At 49.3% G+C, this 27,836-nt stretch overlaps 1 protein-coding gene across 19 annotated transcripts in view; it reads right to left on the bottom strand.

Annotated features, from left to right (window-relative positions):
- The window catches only part of IRAG1 (inositol 1,4,5-triphosphate receptor associated 1), a 166,083-nt gene that overhangs the window by 68,122 nt on the left and 70,125 nt on the right, over nucleotides 1–27,836 (bottom strand). For 12 of the 19 annotated variants that reach the window (XM_067038619.1, XM_067038616.1, XM_067038614.1 and 9 more), the window contains one exon: nucleotides 11,096–11,253. The exons of 6 other annotated variants lie outside the window; for them this stretch is intronic. In XM_067038619.1, coding sequence (XP_066894720.1) covers nucleotides 11,096–11,164 — 69 coding nt within the window. In that variant the 5' untranslated portion in view covers nucleotides 11,165–11,253. Of the gene's footprint in view, nucleotides 1–5,256; nucleotides 5,313–11,095; nucleotides 11,254–27,836 lie in introns of those variants that run through there. One more of the 19 variants, XM_067038627.1, reaches the window with a different exon arrangement.

Here is a 27,836-nt window from a genome sequence, read left to right as displayed (position 1 = left end):
TGTATGAAAAGCTATACATATTTCATGTACACAACTTGATGAGTTTAGAGATAAGCATATACTGTGAAACCCTCACCACAATCCCTACCTATCACTTCCAAAATTTCCTCCTGCCTTCTTTTTTTATAATGATGATGACAAGAACACTTATAAGATCTACCCTTTTAGCAAATTTTTGGGTACACAATACAGTAGCGTTAATTCTGGGCACTCTGCTGTACAATAGATCTCTAGAAGTTATTCGTGGCCGTGTAACTTCCATAGCATCCTGATGGAGCTTCTTTCCATATAGCCTCATGGGTGACTGTTACTGTGGCAATGCCAATCAAAACACTGACTATGCCTATAGTATGTGTGAGGTTCCTTCCCTGGGTGGAATTTATTTCTACAGTGAAAATTTGGCCTCTGAAAATCACCTTTTCCATGTTTATCACATTTAGAGAATTTCTTTCTTGTATGAATCCTCTGGTAAACAAGAAGAAATGCACTTTGGCTAAAATATCATTTTCACATTTGTTGTATCATATGGTTTCTGACATCCCTTGGAGGGGCTTTTACAAATTCCCAGCATGCACTGGTGATGATGGGCTAGGTCTACATAAGGGGGCGGAAGGGGCCAAACATTAATTTCTACATGTTGTATTCTAGAAATAAAATTGTGGTGGTGGTGCTCGGGTTATACTATATACCCATTTCCAAGAGTCTCATATATTCCAGCTGCTAAGTAAGTAGAATGCAGTTTATCTATTTAATTTTGTTGACACACCACCTATTTCCCAAAGCAATCTGAAGTAACCAACAATAAACTATAAAACATAAAAAGATGCAACTATAAAAAGGAGGGAACAGTTTGATAAATACAGACATCCTTAGCAGATAAAGAGAAATATATGCTTCTTCTAGCATCCATGGTTTGACCCGGAAATAAAACTATTTGATCTGAAAGCCAATGAAGCTGTGATCCATGTAGGTGAGTCTCTGAGAGAGTCTGCCTTAGAGAATCGTTCAGCAGATAAAAAGCAACTGTTTTTTGGGATAAATTGGGAGATTGGGATTGATATATATACACTACTAAATATAAAAGTTAACGAATAAGGACCTACTGTACAGCACAGGGGACTCTACTCAGTACTCTGTAATGGCCTATATGGGAAAAGAATCTAAAAAAGAGTGGATATATGTATATGTACAACTGATTCACTTTGCTGTACACCAGAAACTAACATAACATTGTAAGGCAACTATACGCCAATAAAAATTATTTTGTAAAAAAGAGAGAGAGAGAGAAGTCTACTCTTCATTCTCACCTCAAAGGAGAACAAACCTTAACTCTCACCCTCACCTCTCCTCTCCCCTTTGACTCTTCACTTGCTTACCCCCCGCCCCAGTCTCCTTTCTCTCTCTTTCTTCCTCCCTCTCTCCCTCTCTCCTTCCCTCCACCAGCCTCAGCTTATTCCTCCAGCTCCATTAAATTCTTTCCACAAACGTTTTCAAAAGTCTTAGAGTCTAAGAGAGGGGGCCAGCCTGTAAACATTTGCACATTATTATGCTTTGTTCTGTCCATTCATACAGCAAACGTTTCTTGAATGCCTAGCGCTTGCTGTGGTCTATGCTAGGGCCTGGAGGCAAAGGTAAACTAGGCAGCCTCTGAAATGCATCCCAGTTAGCACAGTGGGATGGGGAGTGGGGTGGAAGTACCCTCCTCCTCACCCCTACCCCATCCCAGGTGGCGCCCAGGCCTGATGCCCTTAATGCTGACACTGTGAGGTAATGGTCTGCAAGGCACTGGAGGAGCTGCTTTCTGGTAGGAGTTTTCTCTGCCTCCTGGTGAAAGGCCCCTTGCAGCAAAGCTCTCCTGAGGTGACTGTCACACATGGGGCTGCAGGCACCCTCACTCAGAGGAAGGTCAGGAGCAGAGGTCCCCACACAGAAAGGCAGACACAAGCCATGGTGGCAAGCGCCAAGCATGTAACCATGGATGCACACAGTCTGAAGCTGCTGAAAAATCAGGAGAAACAATGCAATCAGGGAGAAATCCTCTAATACACTGATGGAATGTCCTGGAATATCCTCACTCTCTCCTTCCAATGTGTGCAAAATACATGATAATAAAATCAAATTGTTCTCTCCCTAATCAGCTCACAGAAAGCTCTGGGCAACTTCTAATTTTCTGCAAAACTGATTTTGTGGGGAACATTCAGTCTTGAACATTTAGCAGGTACTGGAGAGACAGTAATCAGGAGAGAGTGTGGGAAGATTCCAGAGGCCCTCTGGGTGAACTCTGCCAGGTTTTAACGCAGTGTAAATACCCATCCCTGCTCCCACTCTGAGCTGCCGAAACAGAAGGCAGGGCCTCAAGAAAGCTTGTGGGTCAGCGGGTTCAAACAGAGTTCGCCAGGCAAGTTCCTGGCTTCCGGACTTCAGGGGCCTCAGGCTCCGGAGCCACACTAATTCATCATACAGCTTTTTGCATTAGCTGTGTGACCTTGGGCAAGTGACCTCACCTCTCTGTGCCTCAGTTACCTCATCTGTAAAATAACTATCTCACAGGGTAGTTACAAGAATTCCACAGATTGGTGTAGAAATAGGATTGCCAGACAAAATACAGGATACCCAGTTATATTTGAGCTTCAGATAAACAACAAATAATTTTTTTAGTTTAAGTATATCCCAAATAGTGCATGGACATTACTGTATTTTCATTTGCTAAATCTGGCAGCTCCAGATGGAAAGCTCGCAGAAGGGTACCTCGCAGCTAGTAAATGCTCAATGAGTGTCAGATGTTATATTCTGTTATTGGTAACTTTGGGGCTAAATTAATGACTTTGGAATTTGGTTTTGAGGAGATTGTTGTTCTTCGTTTTGTGTCTGAACAACCTTTTGGAGTTAAATTAGGAGGGCCTCACCCTTCTAGTCACAGAGCCACAGAGCATCTTCCCTGGGACATCTGGCCACACAAGCCCAAGTAATCAATGACCCAGGGAAGCCCACCTCCAAGGTCACCTTCACCTGGCTCCACTCCCTCTCTCACCACCTGCATCTCACACAAAGTAGAGATGCCTTTTACATATAGCAGAGGCAAAAACACAAACGTGGATAGAGGGAAGTGACATTTACTCAGACCTACTGCATGTGGGGCTCTGTCCCAGACACTTCCCGTGTGTTTTCTCATAATCCTCCTAGCAACTCTGTGAATGAACCTCAGGACAGCCATGAACAACTTGGGGTGATAATACCTCCTGACCTCAAAGAATTGTGCAGAGGAAATGAGAAGATGAAAGCAAAAGCCCTGAGCATGGAATTAGGGAATTAATACATTTCTTTTCTCTCCCCTCTTTTCCCACTTCAATCTCCACTTTACCAACAAAAAAACAGACATGTTATGTCCAGGGCCACACAGCTTGTAAATAGGGGAAGAGACCAACACCAGGCCTGTTGGCCTTCCCGTTACACACACTGCCTTTACAAGTTGTCTCCAGGTCTTGGGTCTCACTTCCCCTGGTTCCTGGTGCTCTGCAGGCCTCTGACACGCCCCTCTTATTCTTCCCAGCTGCACCCTCCCTCACGAGCCCCTTCCTCCAGGAAGCCCTCCAGGCTGAACACACAGCTAGAGGAAAGACAGCAGGGGCACCCCTCTCACCTTCCAGGGGCCCAGCCTTCCCAGGGATCCATTCCCCTTCCCTGGAGTCAGCCAAGCACTGCGGGAGCTGGGCCATCTCCCGGAAAGCTCACCATTTAATAAGCCAGCAGGTCACATTTTGTTCTCTTTAAATAAACCTTATAGAAACATTTAAATGTTTATTTCACTCATAAATTCCCAGGAATGCACAACAGTGTCCTAACTGCCTGGGTGCAGGGATAAATATAGGCCAGTGGTACAGACGGGAATATGAGCTTCCTTTCCCCAATGTCACGTGACTAGGCCTGGCTCGGAAGCTCTGGGCAACAGACCAGCCTCAGTCCAGGCAGGAGTGGGGAGTTTAGCTCCTGCGCTTGGACACTGGCAGACAGCCTGGAAGAGGACTGTGCAGGAAGGCAGTGTGGGGTGGTGAAGTCGGGAGGTCTACACTGAAATCTCACCTGGGTGACCTCAGGCAAGTCACTGAACTTCTCTGAGTTTCAAGTTCTCAAACATTATGTGGAGCTAATAATCCTCCCTTTCCAGGCTTGTTTTAAGGGTGACAATGACAGTGAGGATGGTGATAGAGGGTGAGCACTGTTGCAGCTGTATCCCCAGGTCCCTCTCTCACAGCCTGGAGGGCAAACAGGGACTGCCTCTGGATAGGGGGCCCTGGCCGCAAAGAGGACTTAGCACTCTCGTGAAAGGATAAAAGGACTCTCTGCGGACTTGCAAAAAATATGATTATTCCAGCAGCGAGTGCTAAGAGCATGGGGGAGAGCAGAAGTGCCTCTGCTGAGCTCGGCTGGACCTGGGGCTCCTCCCTGCCAAGCGCTGAGGACCAGATCCCGGTTTCCTGAAGGCTCCCAACGCCCACTTTGTGGATCTCCTCATGCACCCATGGCCTGCCCTGCCTCCGTGGACCCTCTTTCCTGCCATTGTCCAGTCTATTCCTAGCAGTCAGGGGTCAACCCCCCTCCAGATTATCCTGCCTTCTTCATCACTGTTTCTACTCTCATGTCACAGATTTCAGGAGTGTAACAGTGCACACAGTGTCTATTATAGCCTTACTCTGTGGGGTAGGGGGGTATCACTCAGCCAGCCAGCCATTCATCCATCATCTTCTATCCTTTCCTCCTCCCTCCTGTCCATCTCCTCCTCCTTTAAGTCTAGGCATTTACTCATCCATACAGCCGGTTAGCCACACAACCATCCATCCATCCATCCCTCCCTCCCTCTCTCCCTCCCTCCATCTCTCTCACCCTCGCTAAGCTCCTACCACACGCTAGAGCTTATGCTGAGACTTGGAGACACACACATAGCCCCTGACCCTAAGTAGCTGGCATGCAATCTGACAGGGGACTCAGACAGACAAAAAATGACAAGCTACTCTATTGCTCACAATAGGAACTGAGGACAAATAATTGTCATGTACATTCCTGACCATCTGTAATAACAGCCAACATTTCTAAAGCACTTTCTGCTCTGTCCTAGGCACTTCTACAACTACAATCTCGTAGCTCTTACTCTCTGACCAGAACCACTAGAAGCCATCCTGTTGGAACAGTCCTCTTGACCCTTTCCAAGCTTATTTTCCATAGAGGATGGGGCATCAAGCACCTACCTGCCTCTCATACCTGCGGCTTCTGGTGTCCAGGACACTGGCTTTACTGCTGGGTGGAGCCAGGGAAGGAGACAAATGTGGCAGGAACAGCTCAGCAGAAGTGGGTTTGGATCTCCACTCAACCACGACACAACCATATGACCTTCGACAATTACACAACCTCCCAAAGACTCAGTTTCTTCTTCTATAAAATAGAGATAATAATAATATCTACCCTGGGAGATGAGACCACATAGCAGGTGCCCAATAGATGTCTCCAATATCTTGTACATCAGACTCTAATGCTTTACTGATAATTTACTTGAAGGTATTTCATTGAAGATCTGAATGGAGGCTGTTTTTGCAAAGGGTGGGATGAGATAAGCATGAATTCAAAATCCTCAAGTGGAGTATTCAAGGTACTGCCCAGTTTCTAGGGATTAGAGTGTACTTCCTTGCCTCAGTTTTCTCACCTGGAAAATGGGATAATAATCATACCAACCTCTTAGTGTTGTTGTATGTAAAGTGCTGAGAGCAGTGCCTGTCACATAGGAAGCATGGTATGAGGGCTTTCACTGGGTAAGTAGGGAGGGTGCAGGCTATCACTGTAACACAGGGGTGTGAAGCCCAGGCCATTTCCACTGTGCCACATAGCTTATATCTCATGTTCCTATGGAACGGAAGCATTTGCTGCACCTTCCGGAACTCCCTGGTTGCTTGGGGAACACTGCTTGGAACTCTTCTTAAAGGACAGCCGTGTGGGATGACGGTGGTAAGCCTGAATGGGTCTCTTACTACGCTAAGTAGGAAGAGAGTTCCAGATTTGTTATGGTGGCAGCTACCATGCTCTCCAGTTCTGGGCCAAAACAAGGGGAGACCCCGCAGCTTCGTGGTCAGAGCTTCTAAGAGCTCCACAAACAGATCTCTTCCTGTTAGGGCCACATGCAGAGGGCTGCTTCTCCAAAAAACACTCCAACCTCATTTTTAGTTAACTAACATTTAGGGATAGGGGTTGGGTTGAGAGTAGGGATGCCACTGGTTAGTTGAGCGCTGCAGTGATCTTGTCAACCAGACGCTGCTGTATATGAGGGTTAAGCATCAATTTCTGTCTAGAGGATCAGAAAGTGCAGTACCAAGTAGGTGCTCAGGGAGGCCTGGGGTGAGAGTAACGGGTGTATGTGGCCTGAAGCAGGAGCAGCACAGTGGCCTGGCTTTCTAGGGGTCAGTACCCATCCAACCGGGCTGTTATATCATCCGACTGAAGGAGAATGAGGAAGGGGGTTGCACAGGATGGGGCAGGGGCAGCTTGGGTTTGGGGCAAGATGTGTGACATGGAGCTTCGTCCCCTGGCTGCACGGGCTCACACACCTGAGAGGATGGCAGGCAGAAGGCATTTGGTGAGACCCAGTGCCACAAGCTGCGGTGCTTTGGGGTTTATATGGTGGTGAGTTCTGCAGGGCCCAGGTCAGCCCTCTCAGACAAGTGGTTTTGGGAACAGAGGACAGTATTCCCTCCGTCCAGGCACCTCTCACGGACGCCCAAGAGCAGGGCAGAGACTAAGAGTGTGGGATCTGGGGCCAGGCTGCCCGGGTTCAAATCCTGGGCTTGTCACTTACGAGCTGTGTGACATTGGAGGAAGGTACTTAACTTCTCTGTGCGTCAGTCTCCTCAGCTGTGAAATGGGGCTGATGATACCTACCTCATCAGGTGGCTTGGAAGTTAAATGAGTTAATAGTGTAGTACCTGTTGGCACGAGGTTAGCTGTTATTAGTGGTCTTGCGGATAATGGAGAACAGGGTGAGGGGATGGTCAGGGAGTGGTGGTTAGAAGGATATGCTGGAGCAGATGATGTGAAAGATGCGAGGTCAGCTTATGAGCTATAGCACTGACCTGTCCCTGGGGGCTTCCTAAAACCCTTGGAGGAGGATGGGGGGGTCTTCCAGGTGGAAGTGAAAGCCAGTGAAAATTGGGCTCTTATAGCTAATATGAACTTCCCCACACCTTCAGGTTTGTAAGGCCCCTCTGAGGAGGCCATGTGGTCCCAGTGAGTGGAGCTTCTGATATAGCTGCTGGCCACAGGCCTGGAAAGAGCTGGTGTCCTGGTCACACTGCCTCTGGGGCCTGGGGCCAAGTTTGGTGCCCCACAGTGAGGCAGAGGCAGGCTGGTATGTGTGCAGGGGAGGGATGGGAGGACGCTCTGAAGGCTGTCATGGCAGCAAACTCTGGAGGAATCAGAGGCAGAGAGGCTCTGGGAAGATGCAAAAACTGCCGTCCTGCATCTGTGGATCTTCGCCCCATGACAGGCCATTGTGAGGGCAGAACTGAGAGAGAGTCAGGCTCCAGCTTGACCGGGAAACAGAGCTGCTAACCACGGCACAGACCCACCCCAGGGTTCTCTGGTTCAGCCGGTCTAGGTCGGCAGAGGAATCTGGGGTTAACAAGCTCGCAGGTGACTTACACTATGCAGAATTTTGCCTGCCTTTGGAGGAAGGGACTTCCTGTGACCTGAGATCCCTTCTAGCTCTGATGGCCTGTCATTCTGGGGTCCCCTAAGGTCCTAGGCTTCTGTCCCGACACCTTCTATTCCTGCAAGAACCTCTTGGCTACAAGCGCATCCCGTTAAGCTCCTTCCTGTTCAAGGACCAACCCAGGAAACACTGCTCAGGATGCAGTCTCACACAGTGCATTGTCAGCAGGCTTTATTTCTTTGTGGGTTTTGATTCCAGCTTCTGATTAGGGTCCTAAAGGGTCTGCCTTTCTGTCTGTGTGACTCTGTGTGTGTGTTTAGCATCCATGTGTGTGTGCGTGTGTGTATGCATGTGTACGTGCAGAAAGAAAAACAGGATCTAGGCCTACAGCTTTTGCGTTTTTGTGTGAGAAGGCCTCAGCTAGTGCTCATGTCAGTGATGGGAAATGAGGGCTGGGGCCTGAGGAACCAGAAGTAGGGCTGGACCCCGGGGAGCTGTAAAGTCAGAAGGATGCTCTGTTCTTTGCTTGCTTCACAGAGTGGGAATTCACACAGTACTGGGAGTTCCAGCTCAGCCCTCCTGGCCAACCCTGCTTTCATGGCCTCTGCTGCTCCCAGGGACTCAGGCTTCAGCCCCCGGAGGCTCTGGCCCAGCTCACAAGGCCTGATCCTCCCCTGAGGCTGTGGCTGCCTGAGAAGCCCAACGTGGGTCCTCTGAGAGGTGCAGTAGAGGGAGATCCTCTTCACTGATGGTGCCCGTGGGCTTCTGGAGAACTCAGGGAGGCCCAGTGCCTGTCAGTCAGGGCAGAGAATAAAATAATACTGAATCTGATGTGGCCTTCAGTCTGGAGTCTAACCTGTCCCAGCTCCATGGTCCCTCAGGCCAAAGATGGTCCTCAAGGGTTGGGCTGCACAGACAAGAGTCCAGGAGGCAACCACTAATACCTGCCCGGGGAAGAGACGAGGAACCAGAGGCACAGCAAAGTTAACAGACTCATCATCACGTCTCTTGACCCGGATGTGGAGGAGCTGTGACTTGAGCCCAGCTTGGTCTCACTCCAGAGTCCACATTCTTAAATCCTGTGCTAATGGTCCTCTCTTAAACGATCTGGGCATCCTGGCTCCAGCTCACGTGAGCTCCTCGTGGGTCCTTCTCCCGCTGGATGCTGGCAATGCAGAGGCTATTGGGACCTGCAAACAGTCTCTTTATTGTGTTGTCTTCCTTGAGCATTTGAAGGACCTTCAGAGACCATGAGGGCCCCTGGTCTATAGTACAGAAGTCTGGTCCTGGTTCAAGGTCACAGGGAAAGTGAGCTTGTGGGGGCCCATAATCTGGAGTTTCTGCTGCTCAGCTAGGGGTCTCTAACCCTCAGCTGTGTGGTGAGCTCATGGGGCCCTCCCCCTAGAAACTCACCCTCACCTCTTACCCAGTGAAGCTACACTTACGTGTGGCTTGAAGCCATGATGGTCAGAAAGGCCAGCAGGCCTTTGTGCTGTCTGGTTTTGTGCCTCTTGAGGACAAGGTTTGAAGTGTCTTTTAACTAGAGAGGTTTGGAACCAAGAGGAACTGAACTCTTTGTAAAAGGATCTCTTCACTGAGGGTGGAGTTGCATCTTTGCCCATCTTTCATTTTTTTATTTTTTAGGCACACTTATATTCTTGGGGAGCAGGGCATGGCAGCTGTTTGGGGGAGTTGCCCAGGATTTGGGAGCTAGATTTTGCAGCAGAGTCCAGCTTAAGGGCACTATCTTTGTGAGTAAAAGTGGAAGGGGTCAGGGATGACCACAGCAAGGCGTGGTCCAGGGATGGGAGGTGGGGATGCTAAGGGGACAGAACCTGGGAAAGTTGTGACCTGAGGATAGGGAGCAGTGACGTTTGAATCCAGATATAGTTTACTCTGTGTTGTCCTTCCCTTCTTTAAACTTCAAGGTTTCAGTAGACTAGGACACTTTTTGTTGGTTCAACCTTACAGTCCACCGTCGGCAACTCTTTGGGGGAATTGCCCACACGTGGTAAGGAGCGGCAGCGGGAAGGGGGCTATAGCAGAGCACACAGTTTGGGAACGACTAGATGTCACCCGTGGAGGATTAGAGGAACAACTCAGAGCCACTGAAAGCGACTGGCGAGCAGCACGTACCGTAGCCCAGGCCATTTCTGGGAGCGGAGCTCAATAAAGACATGAGCTGGTGCCTGCAGCCAAAGACAGGGGGGCTTGGCTCACTGTCATTTAGAAATTCAAGGGCTCTCCAAGGCTGCCAAGTTCTGCAACATCTCAATCCCACGAGCTTGGGATGTAGGGATACAAGAGGCCATTCTTTTCTAAGTGTTTATTATCTTAGTTCCCACAGTTATGGTGTGTAAAGAAAACAAATGTCATCATCACATGAAACTATTCACTAAGAATCTGCCCACTTGTCAAATTAATGCTCACCCATACAAGCTTCCTTCACTTAACAAGCTTCTATCCCTCTGGCTCAGGGCAGTTTGGAGAAGTGTCAGATACAACAGGATGATATAAGTTCAGTGCAAACCAACTGCAAAGTTCACGAAGTTCACAAAACCATGTCTGAGAACTTCACGTCCAAGGTCTTAGACCAGTGAGGAGCTGATGGAGCTGGACCAGTTAACAAATGGAGTCAGAGTTATGAGGATGATGGCAAGATAGGTTCTTCATGAGAGAACGATTTGAATATTGAGGGATTGAAAGAGGTCCTTAGGAAAATGAATGAACCCCTTAAATATTAAACAGAATCTCTTAATGAAGGCGCTATAAAGTAAAATGTGAAGGCTGTGATAACACATGAAAAGCTCATTTTGTTGGCATAAAAAAATATACCAATACCAAAGTCAATGCACTTGATTAAAATTCTTTGTTCATTCTAAAAATTAGCGTGTAAGCTATATTTTGTAATATGTACGGCTAAAAATGTCTTCACCATTTCATTTGTACAGTACAACCTCAATGAGCCCCTTTAATTTACTTTCATCATTTCCTTTTTTATAATAAAATCTCACTGAAACCCTTTTTCACTATTTACTGAGCAATTTTGACCTTCATTTCAAGTGGATCCACTTTAAGTGACCTTGTGCCTGTGCCCACGACCCTGATACACGAGGTCTTCCGTGCTGACGGTCCTCCTCCGAGCCTCTCTCCATCCTAGGAGGGTGGTGTGACTTCCCAGGGGCCCTCAGTCAGACACAGCCTAGAAGGTAGCACTCTCAGGGTGTGTGGGGACCTTGGTAAATTCAAACTACCTTTGGGTATTTATTCCTTGGCGTGGAAGCCGCGCACCTTCCCCAGGCCCACTGCAGCCTGCACAGGCTGTCAGCAAACCATGTGGCCTCAGCCCAGGGCACTTGGCGTGGCCCAGGCCGGGCGGGCTGCAGGCAGGGGGGAGGCACTTACTTGGCCGGCCGGGCTCTGGGCTGCCTGCGGCTCTCCGGGGGGCTCCTCGTCCTCGGGAATGTGGGGCATGGCAGCCTCCTGGTGGGAGTGGCTGCACGTGCCCGGAACCTCCGCTGCGTCAGCCCCAAAGATGCTCCAGGAGGCCTGGGCTCCACAGGCTGAGGAGACGCCAAAAGGACAAGTCAAACCCACTCCCATCCCTGACCCATGCTGGGTCCCGTTTCCAGGGGCCACAAGCCATGGAGAGAGCCCGCTTGAGTTTGCATCAACAAGGGTTAAAATAGGCGAGCAGAGGGCATTTGGAATTGCATTTCCTCCTGCTCCCTGGCTCTGTTTACAAAGTCAGAGGTGACCCAGAGTTTCTGCATCTAATTTGGGCCATACAGTAAACACAGCCATCCCAGAAGGGAGAAGAGTGCTTTGAACTCCTCAAAGCCATAGCCGATGGAGGACACTCCATTGGGAGCCAGACTTGTATTGGTCAAAGATGTGTTGAGAAGCTACTGGGTGCCAGGCGCTATCCTAGGAGCATTACTGACATCACCTAAATTAATCCTCACAATGACCTCTGATGCAGGCATTACTATTCACATTTTATAGATGAGAGAACTGCTTCAGAGAGTAGAAGTTACTTGCCCCAATCATACAAAGAACGAAGCATTTGAATCCAGATCTTCCTGATTTGGAGGCCATTATACCACACAGCCTTGCTTGGCCAGGTGGGGGAGGAGGAAAGGATGGTGTCTTCCAAGTTCCTGCCCCATGGCTGACCTCATGCCCTTCAGCAGCTCTTCTAACCCTCAGTACAGGGCTCTCTCACTTGAGGACAGCTCTCATTGGATCTGTCAGGCCTGATAAAGTCATGAGTCTGGAGGCTCAGCCAGGGTGGATCTCCTGTGCCTTGTGCAGTGCTTGCCCTTAGCAACCTTGGGTTGCTTCCCCAAAGCTACACTTAACCATCCCCATGGGGTAAGGCCTGGCTGGGGTTGACTCCAGTCGGCATAATCTCATCCATCTTGCCACAGAGATTGTCTCAGGGATAGACAATGGATCCAGCCTAAGCCAATGAGCATGTGGCAATGCTCTGGGACCCAGATGCTTTCTCTTGCTCCAGGTGGTGGAGTGTGCAGATGTGAGACCTGGTGCTGTAGACACCATTTTGCTTCCATGAGGAAGGTCAGACTGAGGAGAAATCTGACACACCCAGAGGAGAGCAGACCCAGGAGATCTGCAGAGAAATAGAGCTGGAGCCCTGATCAAAGCTCACCTGCAGCTGGAACTCTTTCTGAACTAGCCAGTTACAGAAATAATTAAGTCTCTTAGTGTTTAAGTCAGTTTGAACTGGGTTTTCTTGTAACTACTAACTTGTAATTACTTGTACTAACTTGTAACTACTAACGACATTTGCTTGTACGTACTAACTGCACTTTCACACTTTCATGTTTCTTGCCAGTCAAGAGGTGTAGGACCAAAATCTCTCCAATAAACCTGAGCCAGTGGGTCTGGCTCCTCTGCTTCCTCTTAGAAAAGGGGAGCAGTCATGTCAGGTCTCCATCTGGAGAGGCAGGAGAGCAGAAATAGTAGATAGAGCACAGGCTTTGGAACCAGATACCTAGATCTGAGTCTTCACTCTGCCACTTACTGGCTGTGTAGCCTTGAACCTTTGCTTCATCTCTGAGCCTTGGTTTCCTCATCAGGGGAACAGAGATAAGAATGCCTCCCATGTGGGATTGTCCCTAGGATGGAAAGAGACAGAGCGCCCAGCATGGAGTAGGTGCTCACAGGCTACCTGCATGCTGTTCTGAAGCCCAGAAGGTCCAGAGGGCTCTGCCTGGGCTCTTCCCACCCCTAAACTCCTTTAGGTCCCCTGCCCTAGGGGGATAGATGACAACTCCAGGGACCCGAAAAACCAACAGCTGGCCTGGTTCTGCAACTTCAGAGGTTCCTTGAAGGAGCTGCTCTGGGAGACAGCAGATGAAAGGCACCAGAGGCCAATGTCATCCTCAGACCCTGCCCTCGGCGGCAGTCAGGGGGCTGCTGGGACACGCACAGGGCACATGGAGGACATTGCCACTTACTGAGTATCCACTATACCCTGGGTCCTATGCAAGATGCTGTCTGCTGGAGGTTGCAGGAGGAGAAGCCAAGAAGCCCTGCCATCGCCCAGGACACCAGGCGTTCTTCCTGTACCACAGAAATGGCTTGCGAAGGCCCTAGAGCCAGAGTACTGTGGTGCAGCTCAGATATGGCATCAGTCACAGCTCTGACAGATGCCCCCAGCTAACACACTCCTCTTGACTGAGCTCTCTGAGGCAGGCAAGGGGTCTGATTAATCACGGATACCCAGAAGTTTCATCCAGAAATGTTTGTTGACTTGTATTTAAAGAACTGGAGAACTTCAGCCCCCGGGTTTTAGTCACTGTGACCACCATCTTGACTTTTGTCATTCTCAGCAGTGGACAGGGAGCCCTATTCGGCTCTGAAACAGTTGGGGTGACCCCTGCTGGTCGGCTCAAGAAATCTCATCTCAAGATGATCCGTGAGCAGAGTCATTCATTCCTTCACCACCAACACTCACACCTACTCTATCATAAAGATGATGAAAATGTGGTCTTGGCCCTCAAGGAACACGGAGTCCAATGGTGGGAGGAAGTTGGAAAACAAGATAAGGAGGTAAACATTTTGGAAGTGAGAAGCTGCAGGATCCCAGAAAAGGGTCCCTAACTCCAGAAACTGGGACGAGTGGAATACAGTTTTAGGGAAGAGTCCATACTAGAATGGCGTTGAGACTGAATCATGAACACTGAAATGCTGACTGAATTTCTCTGAACAGAATAGCTGGAGGCCTAGTGGAGGAGGTGAGACAGGAAGGTGGGTCATGGCCAAGAGGACAGATTTAACCTGGCTCTTGGGAATGAGAGCTCTGGGGCCAGGGCATGCTGTGCCTCCCAGCTCAGATTGTTTCTGTATGAGTAAACTCAGCATCAGGTTTGCCCAAGGGTGAGCTCTGTGATTGACTGTTATCCCCTTGACTTGGATTTCAGCAGCAGTGACAACAGTGGTGCTGGGCAAAGCATATGGTAACAGAGTTTGAAGGTAGCAAAAGAATACCCACAAACCCCAATTCTATGAGAAAAGTGCACTACACATTCCAAGAAAACTCTTAAAATGATGTGTAATGTGTGTGCAGTTCTCCAGGCTGTCTTTTTTTTAAAATACTGTTTTATTTTAATTTATTTATTTTATTAATTTACTTTTGGCTGCATTGGGTTTTCGTTGCTGCACATGGGCTTTCTCCAGTTGCAGTGTGTGTGCTTCTCATTGCGGTGCCTTATCCTGTTGCGGAGCATGGGCTTTAGATGCGTGGGCTTCAGTAGTTGTGGCACGAGGGCTCAGTAGTTGTGGCTTGTGGGCTCTAGAGCGCAGGCTCAGTAGTTGTGGTGCACGGGCTTAGTTGCTCCATGGCATGTGGGATCTTCCCGGACCAGGGCTCAAACCCGTGTCCCCTGCACTGGCAGGTGGATTCTTAACCACCGTACCACCAGGGAAGTCCATCCAGGCTGTCTTTTTTTTTTTTTTTTTTTTTTTGGTACACGGGACTCTCACTGTGTGGCCTCTCCCATTGCAGAGCACAGGCTCCAGGCGTGCAGGCTCAGTGGCCATGGCTCACGGGCCCAGCCACTCGGCGGCATGTGGGATCTTCCTGTACCAGGGCACAAACCCATGTCCCCTGCATTGGCAGGTGGACTCCCAACCACTGCGCCACCAGGGAAGCCCCAGGCTGTCTTAATAGGAGTATGGTTTCCAAAACAGGGAAGCTGACAGTTCTACTTTTCTTTTATGTCTTAATCTACGTGAAGTGTATTGTGCTCTGCATGCTAAGAGGGATTCAGACAATCTGGGGCATGTTCAAAAAAGGGGAAGCAGGACAAGAATTTGTGTTTAAAGAACTAAAGACCTTTAGCCTGGAAAAGAGAAGGTACAGGAAGAAATAATATCTCCTTGCAGATATTTGAAAGCCATTCATGTAATTCTATTGTCCCCGAAGGGTAGATGCATGGCCAATGACTGAAAGGTGAGATCAAGGTAAGGGAAAACTTTCTAGTGGTTGGAACCATCGGAAAATGAAATGGGCTGCTCTTTAAGGTAATGAGCTCCCCATTCCTGGGAGAGTTTCATCAAAGGCTGGGGCAAGGGTCATAGGATTCCTAACCCACTTCAGGGGCCTTTTCCAACCCTGAGAGTCCCTGAAATCCTGAACTCCTCCTAATCACAACAAACCACAGATTTGAGGGCCCCATCCCATAGGATTCTAGGACCATGGAATTCCAAAGTCGCATCAGAAATACCTCCACTTCCTTTCCTTCACCTCCTGCTCCTCAAGAAAGACCTCAAGTCAGTCCCTGGGTCAGAAAGCAAAGTAAAACAGAAACGAATTAAGTCAGACAAGCACTAAGAGGTGTCAGCTGCTGCAGGATAAAGCAGAGTGGAGGCTGGCTGAGGTCCCACCCTTGACAGGATGGAACCCCAAGCTCCTCAGGGGGAGCCCCAGCAGCCCCACCCTCCCAGGCCATTCCCACGCTGCTCCTGCCCCGTCGCTTTCTCTCCCATCCATTATTGTAAACTCGCTGCTTAAAATAGCAAGGTAAAAGCAGAGTCCCTCCCCCAGGGTGACATCTGGGTTCCTCTGGAGCTCGTGGGCATGTGGACCTTGCATCCATCACAGCAAAGTTTAGAATATAGTCTCCAGGAAGTGGTGATCTAGAGCAACGACCCAAAAAAGGAGAAAATATTTAGTGATGTTTGGTCTCTGAGCCACTCCTTCTTTAACCCATTTTCAGGGCCCTTCTTGCTGCCTCTCCAGCTTGGTCAGCAAAGGGTTAGGTGGGTCATTGCCAAGAGCCATCAGCCCTTTGGACTCTACTCTTTCTGCCCCCAGCCAGTGCTTAACTATACAGCTCGGCCTATTTTACAGGAAGGAAAACTGAGGTGCAGAGAAGTGAAGCAACTTGACTGGTCCAGCTACCTTTGCTCCCGGCACAAATTATCTAAGCCTCTCCTGGAATAACTATCCAATGGTTTGTGTCACCGAAAAGGCCAAAAGCCTCTAAACCACATTTAAATATTTTTATCTGCCCCTGGTTATTCACTAAAGAAAGCAAACTAATATACTTTTATTCCTTTTTATTCATCAGATATTTCTAGGTCGCCTACTGAATATCGGACACTATGCGAGGTGCATTTCAGATGCTATCTTGTTTATTATTCCCATTTTATATATTAAGGAGCTAAGGATCAGAGAGCTGCAACAACTTGCTCAAGATCACACAGCTAATAAGTGGCAGGCCAAGGAATAGAACCCAGGCTAGTTTGATTCCAAGGCCCTTCATCTCTCCCCTCTTCTACTCCGTCTCCTCCACCAGGAGCACTGCTAGTGTGTAGCAGCTGAACTTCACATGGGTTCTCGCTGTCCTGCAGGGGAGAGTTGGAGTGTGCATTCCCAGAGGGGATAAGATAGTGGTGGGACAGGGGAAAGGAAGCAGCAGGTTGTGAGGCTAGGGGTTTTACAGGGACAAAAGAGCGGGCCCACTGTCAGAAGCTGTATGATCCCCACTATGTAGGGTGGCAAGCGCACCCATTCATCCATCTGTCGTGGGTCCACGTGTTCAACCACTCAACTTCTTAATCTTCTATTTATACAACTGTCCATTAACCTTTGGACATCCAACCTTCCACCCCAGAAAGGCCCACGCTTGTTAGGTGAGTAGCAGAGACTCTGCCCCTGGAAATAGCTGCTATAGGACCCTGTGGGCCATGGGGAGAGGGCAGGAGGGGGCTGTTCTGACAGAGCCGCCGTAAAGCACAGGCATGCCCATCCACAACTGGCAGAACACCTCCATCCTGCACATCTCAGTCATGGGAGGGGGGTGGCTTCCTGTGGGGCTGCCTATGTGCCAGCAGGCACAGGGGCCAACATTAAGAGTCATGATTGGGCTTCCCTGGTGGCGCAGTGGTTGAGAATCCGCCTGCCGATGCAGGGGACACGGGTTCGTGCCCCGGTCTGGGAAGATCCCACATGCCGCGGAGCTGCTGGGCCCGTGAGCCATGGCCGCTGAGCCTGCGTGTCCGGAGCCTGTGCTCCACAACGGGAGAGGCCCCAACAGTGAGAGGCCCACGTACCACAAAAAAAAAAAGTCATGATTTCTCAAGGGCCTTTACATCCCCTTTGGTGCTCTCAGCAACCCTTGAGGTGGATAGTGTAAGTACTATTATTATTAACATTATGATTAGTCTCCTTTTACAGATGAGGAAACAGAGGCTCAAAGACTTGCCCTAAGTCGCATCACCCGTGAGAGGCAGTGCTGGAAGTCAACCACAGGTCGTTCTGACTCCCCAGCTCCCTGCAGGGCCAAGTCCACTAGCTCATGGGTGGCATTCTTGGTAAGCAGTGGCCTTTTACAATGGCCCCTGGGATGCCTCTCCCAGAGCCTTGTGAGCAGTCCAGAAGAGACCAAACCCCGCTCTGAAACCACAGTGTCCCAGGAGCACAGCCTGCCAACTGAGTGGCTCCCATATTCTCTCTGTTAAGCTTTGGGTGTCGGAAGAGCCAGAGGCCCTTCTGGGAAATAATGAGTTAACCTAGACTCCACTGACCTTTCTGGAGTGACTCAGAATTCTCAGAAGGGAGGGATTTTTTTGTTGTTCTTCCAGCTTTGAATTTTTGCTTTCATTTTACCAGCACAAAGAATTTGAAAGAGATTAAGTTGCTATTAATACCACTGGTCTATCTCTAGATGAAGAATTCGATGGAGGGAATTGTTTGGGGTGGCTGCACACACATCCCTCTCAGTCCCTCTGCAGACTCAGAGGATGACAAGGAGGCCACTGCAGAAGGGCCAGCCCTACCCCTGCTCCCATCCAACAAGCCCAGACAGGGGCAGGGACTTGACCAAAGCCACACCTGTGAGTGAAGAGCAGCCAGAGAAGGTCCCAGAACCCTGCCCCCCAGCCCCACTACACAGAAGGTCAGCCTTCTGGCCTCTTATTTTGAAAGGTTTGCTTTTAGTAAATAATAAGCTGATGTGTCCATGCTGTGAAAGCAGGCATCCCTTGGCAGTGCCTCTGATCTTGGGTGAGTGAGAATGTTCCCAACTCCCTGTGTTTGCCCCAGGCAGCGCTGGATACACCTGGGAAACTCCCTGGACATCAGAGATCAGCTCAAAGTGCTAAGAGGTGCCTCTGTGGGTTCCTAGACCTGGCCAACTGCACAGCTGAGTCCTGTACCCCACAAGTGAGCCCAAGTTGGGGTCTCCCTCACAATAGCCCTATCTTGCTTCCTAACCTTGAGATGCTGTGAGAGGGCTCTGGCCCTTGGCAGACTGGGTTCTAATTCTCCCTCTGCCTCTTTCTTGCTGGATTAGTCTCCTCTCGGCCTCAGTTTCCTCATCTGTAAAATGGAGGCAATAGTACATACCTTTTAAAGTTGTTGTAAGGATTAAATTAGGAAATACACACAGGGTGCCGCACAGACTATACCTTCAATGAGTTCCTTTCCCATTCTCTGAATCGGGCAGCTGAGCTCTCTGAGCCACAGCATCACCAAAATCCAGCCAAGGCCCAGAGAGTTTGGTGTTCATCCTGGGTGGCAGCGTTCTTGGCTTTGTTTCTGGCAAGTTAAGGAGACAGAGTCCTGGCCTGGCCAGGGCTTCTCCTCTATACTGACAATCAGATAAAAGGCCATCAGACATAATTGGAATTAAACCCACCAGGGGCCATTCACTCTGCTGTCGGGCAACCAGTGGCTGCAGTGGTGGGTTTACAGAAACAGCATGCAGTACTGTGGTCAGCCCCAGGTCTGCACTGTGGTCATCCAAGCTCTGTGCGGTGGTCAGTCCTGGGTCTACCCTCAGCTCTATGATGTGGCCTGTCCCAGATCTGTGCTGCGGTCAGTCCTGAGTCTGTCTGGTTCCAAAGACCCTGACCTTTCTGCCACCCCTGTGCTGACTCCCAAAGCACAGAGGCTGTTACTCTGCAAGGGAGAGATGAAACCTAGTTTGAGACCTGGTGCCAGTGCTCAGGCTGCACAGGATAAATGGGAGAATGGATGACTGAAGGGGCCACAGACCTCGGCATGTCAGTGGGAGCCCCAAGTTTCCATCCTGAAAGCAGGTTTGGATTGAAAGGAGGAGTGGAGAGCAAGGGTGGGGTGTAGAAGGGTAGAAGGAAGGGGCCTCGGAGGCAACAGAGAGGGGAGGATGAGGGGCCGGAAGGGACCCCCTCAATGACCTCTCACCGTCACCACACTCCTTCTGGTCCAGGGGATGGGGGTACAGGGGCTGCGGCCCAGCAGTGCTTCGGCAAGGAGTCCCTGAGAGCTCCCGACACACCCTGGAGTCTGCACACTCCGGCCATGCTCTCCAGTCCCAAGGATCTCTCATGGGCTGTTTTGGCTGGGGGTGCCTTCCTCTCCTGATTCAGAACCCATTCTAGCCCTGAGGGTGAGCCAGCATCTGCTGAGACCTGTGCCAGGGCCATATCCAAGAGGGGAGGCCAGGTCAGCCCCCAGAGGAAGAGTACATGAGTGTGTATGATGCTCGACTGGTGGGGGACGTGCAGGGGCTACTCAAGATAGGTGGCATGTCTGGAATCCTAACAGACTCCTTGCTTCCCCTCACATCTCCTTTCCCCCACGGCCCTTCCCCTCGGGCAAACAGGGAGGCCATTCTGTGCTCACTGTCCGGGAGGGGGGCTGGGGACAGGTGTACCAGCAGAAGACAGAGGAAAGGGAGTCTATCTCTGCCTTATATATCACAAAGAGCTAGCCCTTAGGGAAACAGGAAGGGCTCAGTGCACAGAAAAAAGGATTTGGGCAAAAACATCCTAAGTAGTGGTAAATCTCCCCACAACCCAAGACTAGTAAAGATTATGGGACAAAGGAAAGACAGGAAAAATGGAGTGGAAGCAGTGAGAGGGTAGACTCTGGTGAGTCCCTGAGAACGGGGCCTGTGCCCTGCTTCCCTGGGGAAGTGGGAAAAGATCCTCAAATCTGAGAGCAGAGAGGTCTTGGGCCCCATTTCCCCAGACAGAACCCAGAGGAGAAGACCCCAGAGAGAGGAAATGGCTATTGGATATGACTTGATCGATGAAGCCTTTAGACATCCTCACGGTGGGTAGGGTGGGGAGCACGGCGCGGAGATCACAATCATTTCCGTGCACCTACGAGTAGACAGTTGCTAGACCTGAAGGCGCCTTGAAAAGGCAGGTTCAGAAGTTACCTACTAAGCAAGGACTGATAGAAACAGGAGGATCAGGGCTTCCCTGGTGGCGCAGTGGTTGGGAGTCCGCCTGCTGATGCAGGGGACACGGGTTCATGCCCTGGTCCGGGAAGATCCCACGTGCCGCGGAGCGGCTGGGCCCGTGAGCCATGGCCGCTGAGCCTGTGCATCCGGAGCCTGTGCTCCACAACGGGAGAGGCCACAACAGTGAGAGGCCCACGTACCACAAAAAAAAAAAAAAAAAAAAAAAAAAAAGAAACAGGAGGATCACCTTGTCAAATGATGGGCGCCCTCCTCACCCCAACTCTCTGGCACTCAGGAAGCCCCTTGGACTTTAGATGCCACTCTGGAAGAAGGGGAGGGTTGGAGAAACCCTGAAAAGCCTGGGATCCATGTTCTACACCCCCTGAAAAGTGGTCAAGTCACAGAGAGACCTCTATCCACCCCCAATCCCGGCCTCAGCCAGGACAGGAAGCAAGCCAGAACATCTCCCCAGCTTTCCTCTCCAGCTTGTTCACTTTAGCAATTCTTTTTTAAAAAACTAAGTCCACTTGAAAAAATTTTTTTCTTCTTGGAAATATGTGCAATTGCTTAATCGGAGGCAGTTCAAAAGCACAGGGAACAGCAGAAAAGTATCTGAGCCTCCCTTTGAGCTCCCAGGAGAAATCTCTCTCAGTTCTCTTTGTTCCAGGCTACCCAGCAGCCTCTTCCCTGAGTCACTCACTCCAGAGTGACATGAGTCATTGTCCTGGGGTCAAGGACCACACGGTATTCCCGGGTCTGCAAAACTGACCAGGGCACCAAGGGGCCATCAGCAGGGCTTGATGCTGCCTCTAATCCATGGAGGACCAGAAGCTGCCTCCTAGATTCTGGGCCTGGTTCCACCTTCCCCAGGTGTGTGGCCTCAGTGAGTCACTGAGCCTGTCTTGGGAAGGAGGTGGATTTTTAGGCCCTTCCTTCTTGCACTTTGTGGGAACTTCTCCAGTGGTGTGCTGGTGCCTGACTGTGTGCCTCTTCCCAACTCCACATTTAGTGATGTTGAGTTAGTAACTTAAAATTGGTCATGATGGGAGTATTTATACCACAGGAGTCAGCAAATGCTATATATCAAAGTCTTTTTTTTTTTCCCAGAGAGCCGGCTGTTGAACATTTACCAGCACACTACTGAGCCCCTCAGGCAGCTCTTCCCATGTGCACGATGGTCCCCTCACACTCACCATGTCTCAAACAGAACCCATCATTTCTTCCTGCCCCCAGCCCTGCTCTCCTACAAGCCCAATCCTGTGTGCTAGTGAACGCACTCAAGCTAAAAACCCAGCAGTCATCACTCCTTCCTCTCCATCACCCCCCACATTCAGTTCGATTCCGAGTCTTGTCAATCCTAGTTCAGGTGTCTTTGATCACTTCCCTTTTTCTCGTAGCCACCATCCCAGCCATGGCTCTGTGTGACCTAGGTCACTGCAACAGTCTCATTGGTCTCCTTATCTCTGGTCTGGTTCCTTCCAACCACCATCCACAAGATGCCAGAGCAGTCTCTCTAAAACATAAATTGCATCACCCTTCCCTTTTTTATAATCTTTGAGATTATAAGAAATCCTGACTTAGAACTGGTCTCTTTTCCCATGTAACCAGTTCTAAGTCAAGATTCCAGCCACTCTCCCTGGCCTCATCTCTTATTTCAGCCATCATACACCTTATGGTCCAGCCACGATGAACCAATAGCCAACCTTCAAACATGCCCTGCTTTTTTATAACTTTTGCATAATCCTCTTCCTTATGCCTGGGATGCCTTCCATCCCCTTTCTATACCTGATGAACTCCTATTCATCTAATTCAAATATGCTTTCCTTCATTCACCCCAGAAAAAATTTCTCCCTTCCTGTATTAGTTTCCTATGGCTGCTGTGACAAATTACCGCAAACTTAGTCTCTGAACACAGCACAGATTTATTATCTTACTGTTCTGGGGGTCAGAAGTCCAAAATCAGTCTCAGTGAGCTAAAATCAGTATCAGCAGGCTGTGTTCCTTCTGCAGGGTCTAGGGGAGAATCCATCTCCTTGCTTTTCCAGTTTCTAGAGGCTACCTACATTCCTTGGCTGGTGGCCCTTTCTCCATCTTCAAAGCCAGCAGTGTAGCATCTTTTCTCTTCTCTGACCTCTGCTTCCATCCTCACATTTCCTTTTTGTCTGACTTTGTCATGCCTCCTTCTTATAAGGACCCTTGGAATTACACTGGGCCCACACAGCTAATGCAGGATGATCTCCAAATCTAAGGAACCTTAATCTAATCATATCTGCAAAGGTCCTTTTTCCATTTAAGGTAACATATTCACAGGTTCCAGGGATTAGGACACAGACATCTTGGCGGGGAGCAGGGGAGGATTATTCAGTTTACCACACTCCTCTGTTCTCCCAGAGCAATTTGCACAGACCTCATCTCAGCTAGAATTTGAGCACCTCAACAGCAGGGACTATACCTTATTCATATTTTTATGACTGTTTTAATAAATATTCATATTTTATGACCCACATCCAATACAGGGTGAAACACATAATGGCCACTCACTAGATGTTGGTTGAATTAATTAATGAATGAAACCATATCACTAATAAACAGATTAAGAAGGCTTTGCTTTAATTGGCAACTAGCTTCTGTAAAAACAGGATTCGTGTAAAGGCGACAAATTCAGATCCTTCAGGGGCCAGGCAGGTGAGATGAATGACAGCCATTATGGGGCGTGGCTGACCACAGAGCACAGGTGCCATCTAACTGGGGCAGTTACTATTCAACTGGGGGGCATCATGAAAAAAAATACCCATCTTTGTTGGCTAGATCTCCCAATTTTTCAAGAAAAGCCCAAATCCCAGATGTTTAAATATGAAATTTCCCAATTTATAAATGTTAAATGTAATTCAAAAAGTTAGAGAAACACCATGCGGGCCAGACAAACACATCCCTGGTCAAGATTTGGTCTGCAGCCACCAATTGCCACCTCTGATTTATACCGTGAGAAAATATTCCCCTGGGTTTTTCCTGCGAATTAATCTAGTTCAAATCAAGGCCAATAAGCAGTGCCAACTATGAGCATTATCTGAGAAGGCCAGTCAGCTAAGCAGAGATTGGCCCTCTCTACAGACTGATGAGGCCCCCTCCCATGGTCTCTCTGGGTGATGTGTGATTCTACAGGCCTCTCCTTGCTGTCCAGGCCCTGGAGCTGCTGCCTGAGGAGACGGATCTTTTTTTTTTTTTTTGTGGTACACGGGCCTCTCACTGCCGTGGCCTCTCCCGTTGCAGAGCGCATGCTCCAGACGCGCAGGCTCAGTGGCCATGGCTCACAGGCCCAGCCGCTCCGCGGCATGTGGGATCCTCCCAGACCGGGGCACGAACCCGGGTCCCCTGCATCGGCAGGCGGATTCTCAACCACTGCGCCACCAGGGAAGCCCTAGGAGACGGATCTTTGCCTGGCCTCAGACCTTCGTGGGAGCCAAGCCCTGCACCATGCAGAAGCATCTCCTCAGTCCAGTGGCCCTGCCCCTGGCAATGATATCAAACCAAACCCAGCCCGGAATTGGCAGCAAGCATGAGACGTGGTACAAGGAGAAAAGCAGGGATTTGGGAGTGAAACAGACAAGGTCCCATCACAGCTCTGGCACTTAGAGCTCAGTGGCCCTTGACAAAGCAATGAACTTCTATGGGACCAGTCTGCTGTTTGTAAGACGGGGTTAAGCTACTTCTCTCAAGGTATTGTTATGAGATTTAAATAAAATAGGTGTGGAAAGTATCCAGAACATAGTAAATACTTAAGAAGTGTTCCTTTACTCACATCTGAGAAAGAAAATACTGATAACACAAATCACCTGTGCCTCATGCAACAGAGGACTTGACTAAAAACCTAGATATGCTCCTCTCTGGGCTTGGTTTTCTGGTTTTCCAGCCCACAGCAGATTAAAAACAGTGAGGAGACACAACTGACCACAAGGAAGGAAGCAGCCACACTCTGAAGAGCAGACACAAGCACTCTGTGTGGCCCCAGACCCTGGGGCCATTGGGTCCAGGCCAATCTTAGACAGCCTCCCAGGCCCTGCATTCATCCCTGCAGTACAGCCAGCATGTCCACGGTGAGCATGGATGAAGCAGAGTTCCCATGCTGGCTCCTTGGGAAAGACTGGAGAGCGAGTTCCATTTTAGAACATTTCCATCCAAAATGCTTCAAAGGCGTAAAGGTCTGATGCTTTAGAAAGAGTCATTTTTGTTTGCAATATATTGGTGGAGGGGGAAAAAAAACAGCTGGCATGATTCTACTTTCATTTAAAAATCATCTATCTATCTATCTATCTATACATCTTATGTGAAATATATGTAGATTGATATATGGCTCTATCTATTCATGAGGGTGGGGGACAGAAGTCAAGATAGTTAAAACCAAAATGTTAAAAATGGTTATCTTCGGGCTTCCCTGGTGGCGCAGTGGTTGAGAATCCGCCTGCCGATGCAGGGGTCACGGGTTCGTGCCCTGGTCCGGGAAGATCCCACATGCCGCGGAGCAACTAAGCCCGTGAGCCGTGGCCGCTAGGCCTGCGCGTCCGGAGCCTGTGCTCCGCAACGGGAGAGGCCACAGCAGTGAGAGGCCCGCATACCACAAAAAAAAAAAAAAAAAAAAAATGGTTATCTTCAAATGGAATTATGAATAAATTCAATCTAATATCTTTTGAATATTTATGTCTATATTTTCCCATTTTTTTCTACAATGAGCCTGACTTACTTGCATAATAAATAATGGAATTGTTAAAAGAAAAAAAAAAGATAGTCTCTTTGGTGTCCTGAGAAATTAAAGGGAACCACTAGGAGCAGCCAATCTGAAAAGCCAGGAACAGTGCCCTACCACCTTGGGAAATTTGTTCCAAACAAAAGAAAATTTCTTGGGGATTCCCTGGTGGTCCAGTGGTTAGGACTCTGCGCTTTCATTACCGAGGGCCCAGGTTCGATCCCGGGTGGGGGAACTAAGATCCCACAAGCCACGTAACACAGCCAAAAAAATGGTAATAATAAAATAAAATAAAATAAAATTTCTTCCTTGATTCGGCAACACCCCATCCCCAAACAAACAAATGAACAAAAATAACAAACGAATGTCCAATTCCCAACGTGCCTTTCTTTGCCATTCTTCCCTCCATGACCCCTCCTTCTCCCTCTCCCTTCCCAGCTTTGTTCTGGGGAGTAACCATCAGGGTCTACATGCAGGAACTGGTTTGGGAAAGTCAGAAGGAAAAGATGGTCTGCACAGTGCCTGCCTAAATCTTTCATTCATTCAAGAAACACATGTGAGTGGCTCTCAGTGTCAGTGTCGTGCTGGGCACTGGGTCTCCAAGTGTGTCCTTCAAGGCTGCCTCCCCAGGAAGCCTTCCCTGACCTCTCTGGGATGCTGTGTGCTCTCTGGTCCATGATAGAACCTTGCAGCTGCCCCCATCTGCCACTCAGCGGTTTCCTGTACAAAACCACATCTGCCAAGCCTGAAGGCAGAGAGCTTTCATCCGTGCCCCAGCTGTGGAAACATAGTGCGGGTCCAGAGCTCAGTACCTGGTGGATCCTCCTTTTGAAAGAAAGGACTCTAGGAATCAAACCACACCTTTCATCTGGCCTACTCCACACACAGCACAGTATGTATGATATTACTCGTTAGCTTTTGAACCCTCTCAGCTCTGTGAGGGAGGTATTATATTTCCATTCCATGGATGAGGAAATCGAGTCTCAGAGGGGTAAAGTGACTTGTGCCGGGTCACACAGTCAGGTAACAGAGTCAGGACTAAGATCTGGGTCTTCTGTGCCTAAAATGGGATCTTGGTTCTTTCTCAAGAGCAGAGTCACTCCTGTTCCTATCTAACCTCCGCAGAGACAGAACAAGAGTTATTGGCAGAGGTTTCCGGACAGGGGATCTGGATTATTCCACATCACAGCCCTACCTCAGGGCCAGCAAGGGCAATCCTAGCTGAGGTACAGAACTGCAAGTCCTTCTCACAGCATCCCCCGGGGCAGATAGGAAGCAGCTGCTCCATCTAAGGCAAACAGAGTAGATAGCTCTTCCCTGCTGGGATGGAGCAGCCAGCTCAAGTGCCACCCCCTATTTATCTCCACGCTGGGAAACCTAGTTCTCAGAAGGTGTGGAAATAGGCCTGATAACCTGGGCTGGGCTGCAGGGCAGAGTTAGGCCCAATATGTGCTTCAGGAGGCCAAAGGAAGGATTATAACGGGTTGGTTACAGGAGCCTTCTGGGGGAGTGAAGAGCAGACTGTGACATCAGCGGCCTGTGTGGGGATGAGCTCCTTCACCACCCTGCCCTCAGTCTCCCCATCTCAGTACAGGGTTGGCTAAGTTGCCAGACTGTGCCCCACTTGCTGCCCCATGAGTGTGAGGTCCATGGAGCCTATTGAGAGCAGTCATATAATCAGTGGCGAGGGGTCTAACTGGCAACCCCCGGGCTGGAGGCAGACTGAGGCCATCTTTGTATCACTTTCCCCATTACAGTGATTGGTTCAAGGGTGAGCATGTGACCAGCCAGAGCTAATGAGATACAGTAAGACTTTGCTGGGCATCCTGGGAATGAGATTCTTCTTCTCCTTCTTTTTCTTTCTTTTTTTTTTTTTTTTTGCGGTACGTGGACCTCTCACTGTTGTGGCCTCTCCCGTTGCAGAGCACAGGCTCCGGACGCGCAGGCTCAGCGACCATGGCTCACGGGCCTAGCTGCTCCACGGCATGTGGGATCTTCCTGGACCGGGGCACGAACCCGTGTCCCCTGCATCGGCAGGCGGACTCTCAACCACTGCACCACCAGGGAAGCCCTCTTTTTCTTTTTTTTTAATATTTATTTATTTATTTGGCTGCACTGGGTCTTTAGTTGTGGCATACGGGATCTAGTTTCCTGACCAGGGAGCAAACCCATGCCCCCTGCATTGGGACAACCAGGGAAGTCCCTGGGAATGAGATTCTTACTCTTAACTTCAGACCTTGAATCTAAGAAGGTGAAAACAGAATCCTTGTTGTGATGATAAAGAATCTGTCTAAGAATGTAATCAATGTGAAAGAGAACACAGCAAAGAGCCAAAAGAAACTAGGTTCTGAGGCTATCATCTAAGGCCCTGATCAAGCCATGCCTGATATCCCTGGCCTTTTATGTTTCAAGAACCAATGAATACCCCTTTCTGCTTAAAATGGCTTATGTTGGCTTTTTTGGTTCTTGCAATAAAGATTTCCAACTGGGACAAACAGCTTATCCTTTGTAAAACTGGCTTTACAGGGTCTTTCTCAACACCAAAGGCTTTGCTTCCCTCATCGCTCTGCTGCCTACATGAGAGTTTGATCTGAAAAACTCAGATCTGGAGCAAATGCTCTTGCCCTAAGTTATTCCCTGACTAAACTTCTCACCATGCCCCTGTCCTCAGAACCTGCTCCTCGTTCTGCATTCCATGCAC

Source organism: Kogia breviceps, chromosome 7 (genome assembly GCF_026419965.1).
Source record: "Kogia breviceps isolate mKogBre1 chromosome 7, mKogBre1 haplotype 1, whole genome shotgun sequence".
In the NCBI taxonomy this organism is placed as follows: Eukaryota; Metazoa; Chordata; class Mammalia; order Artiodactyla; family Physeteridae; genus Kogia; species Kogia breviceps.
This window is presented reverse-complemented; position numbering and strand designations above follow the sequence as displayed.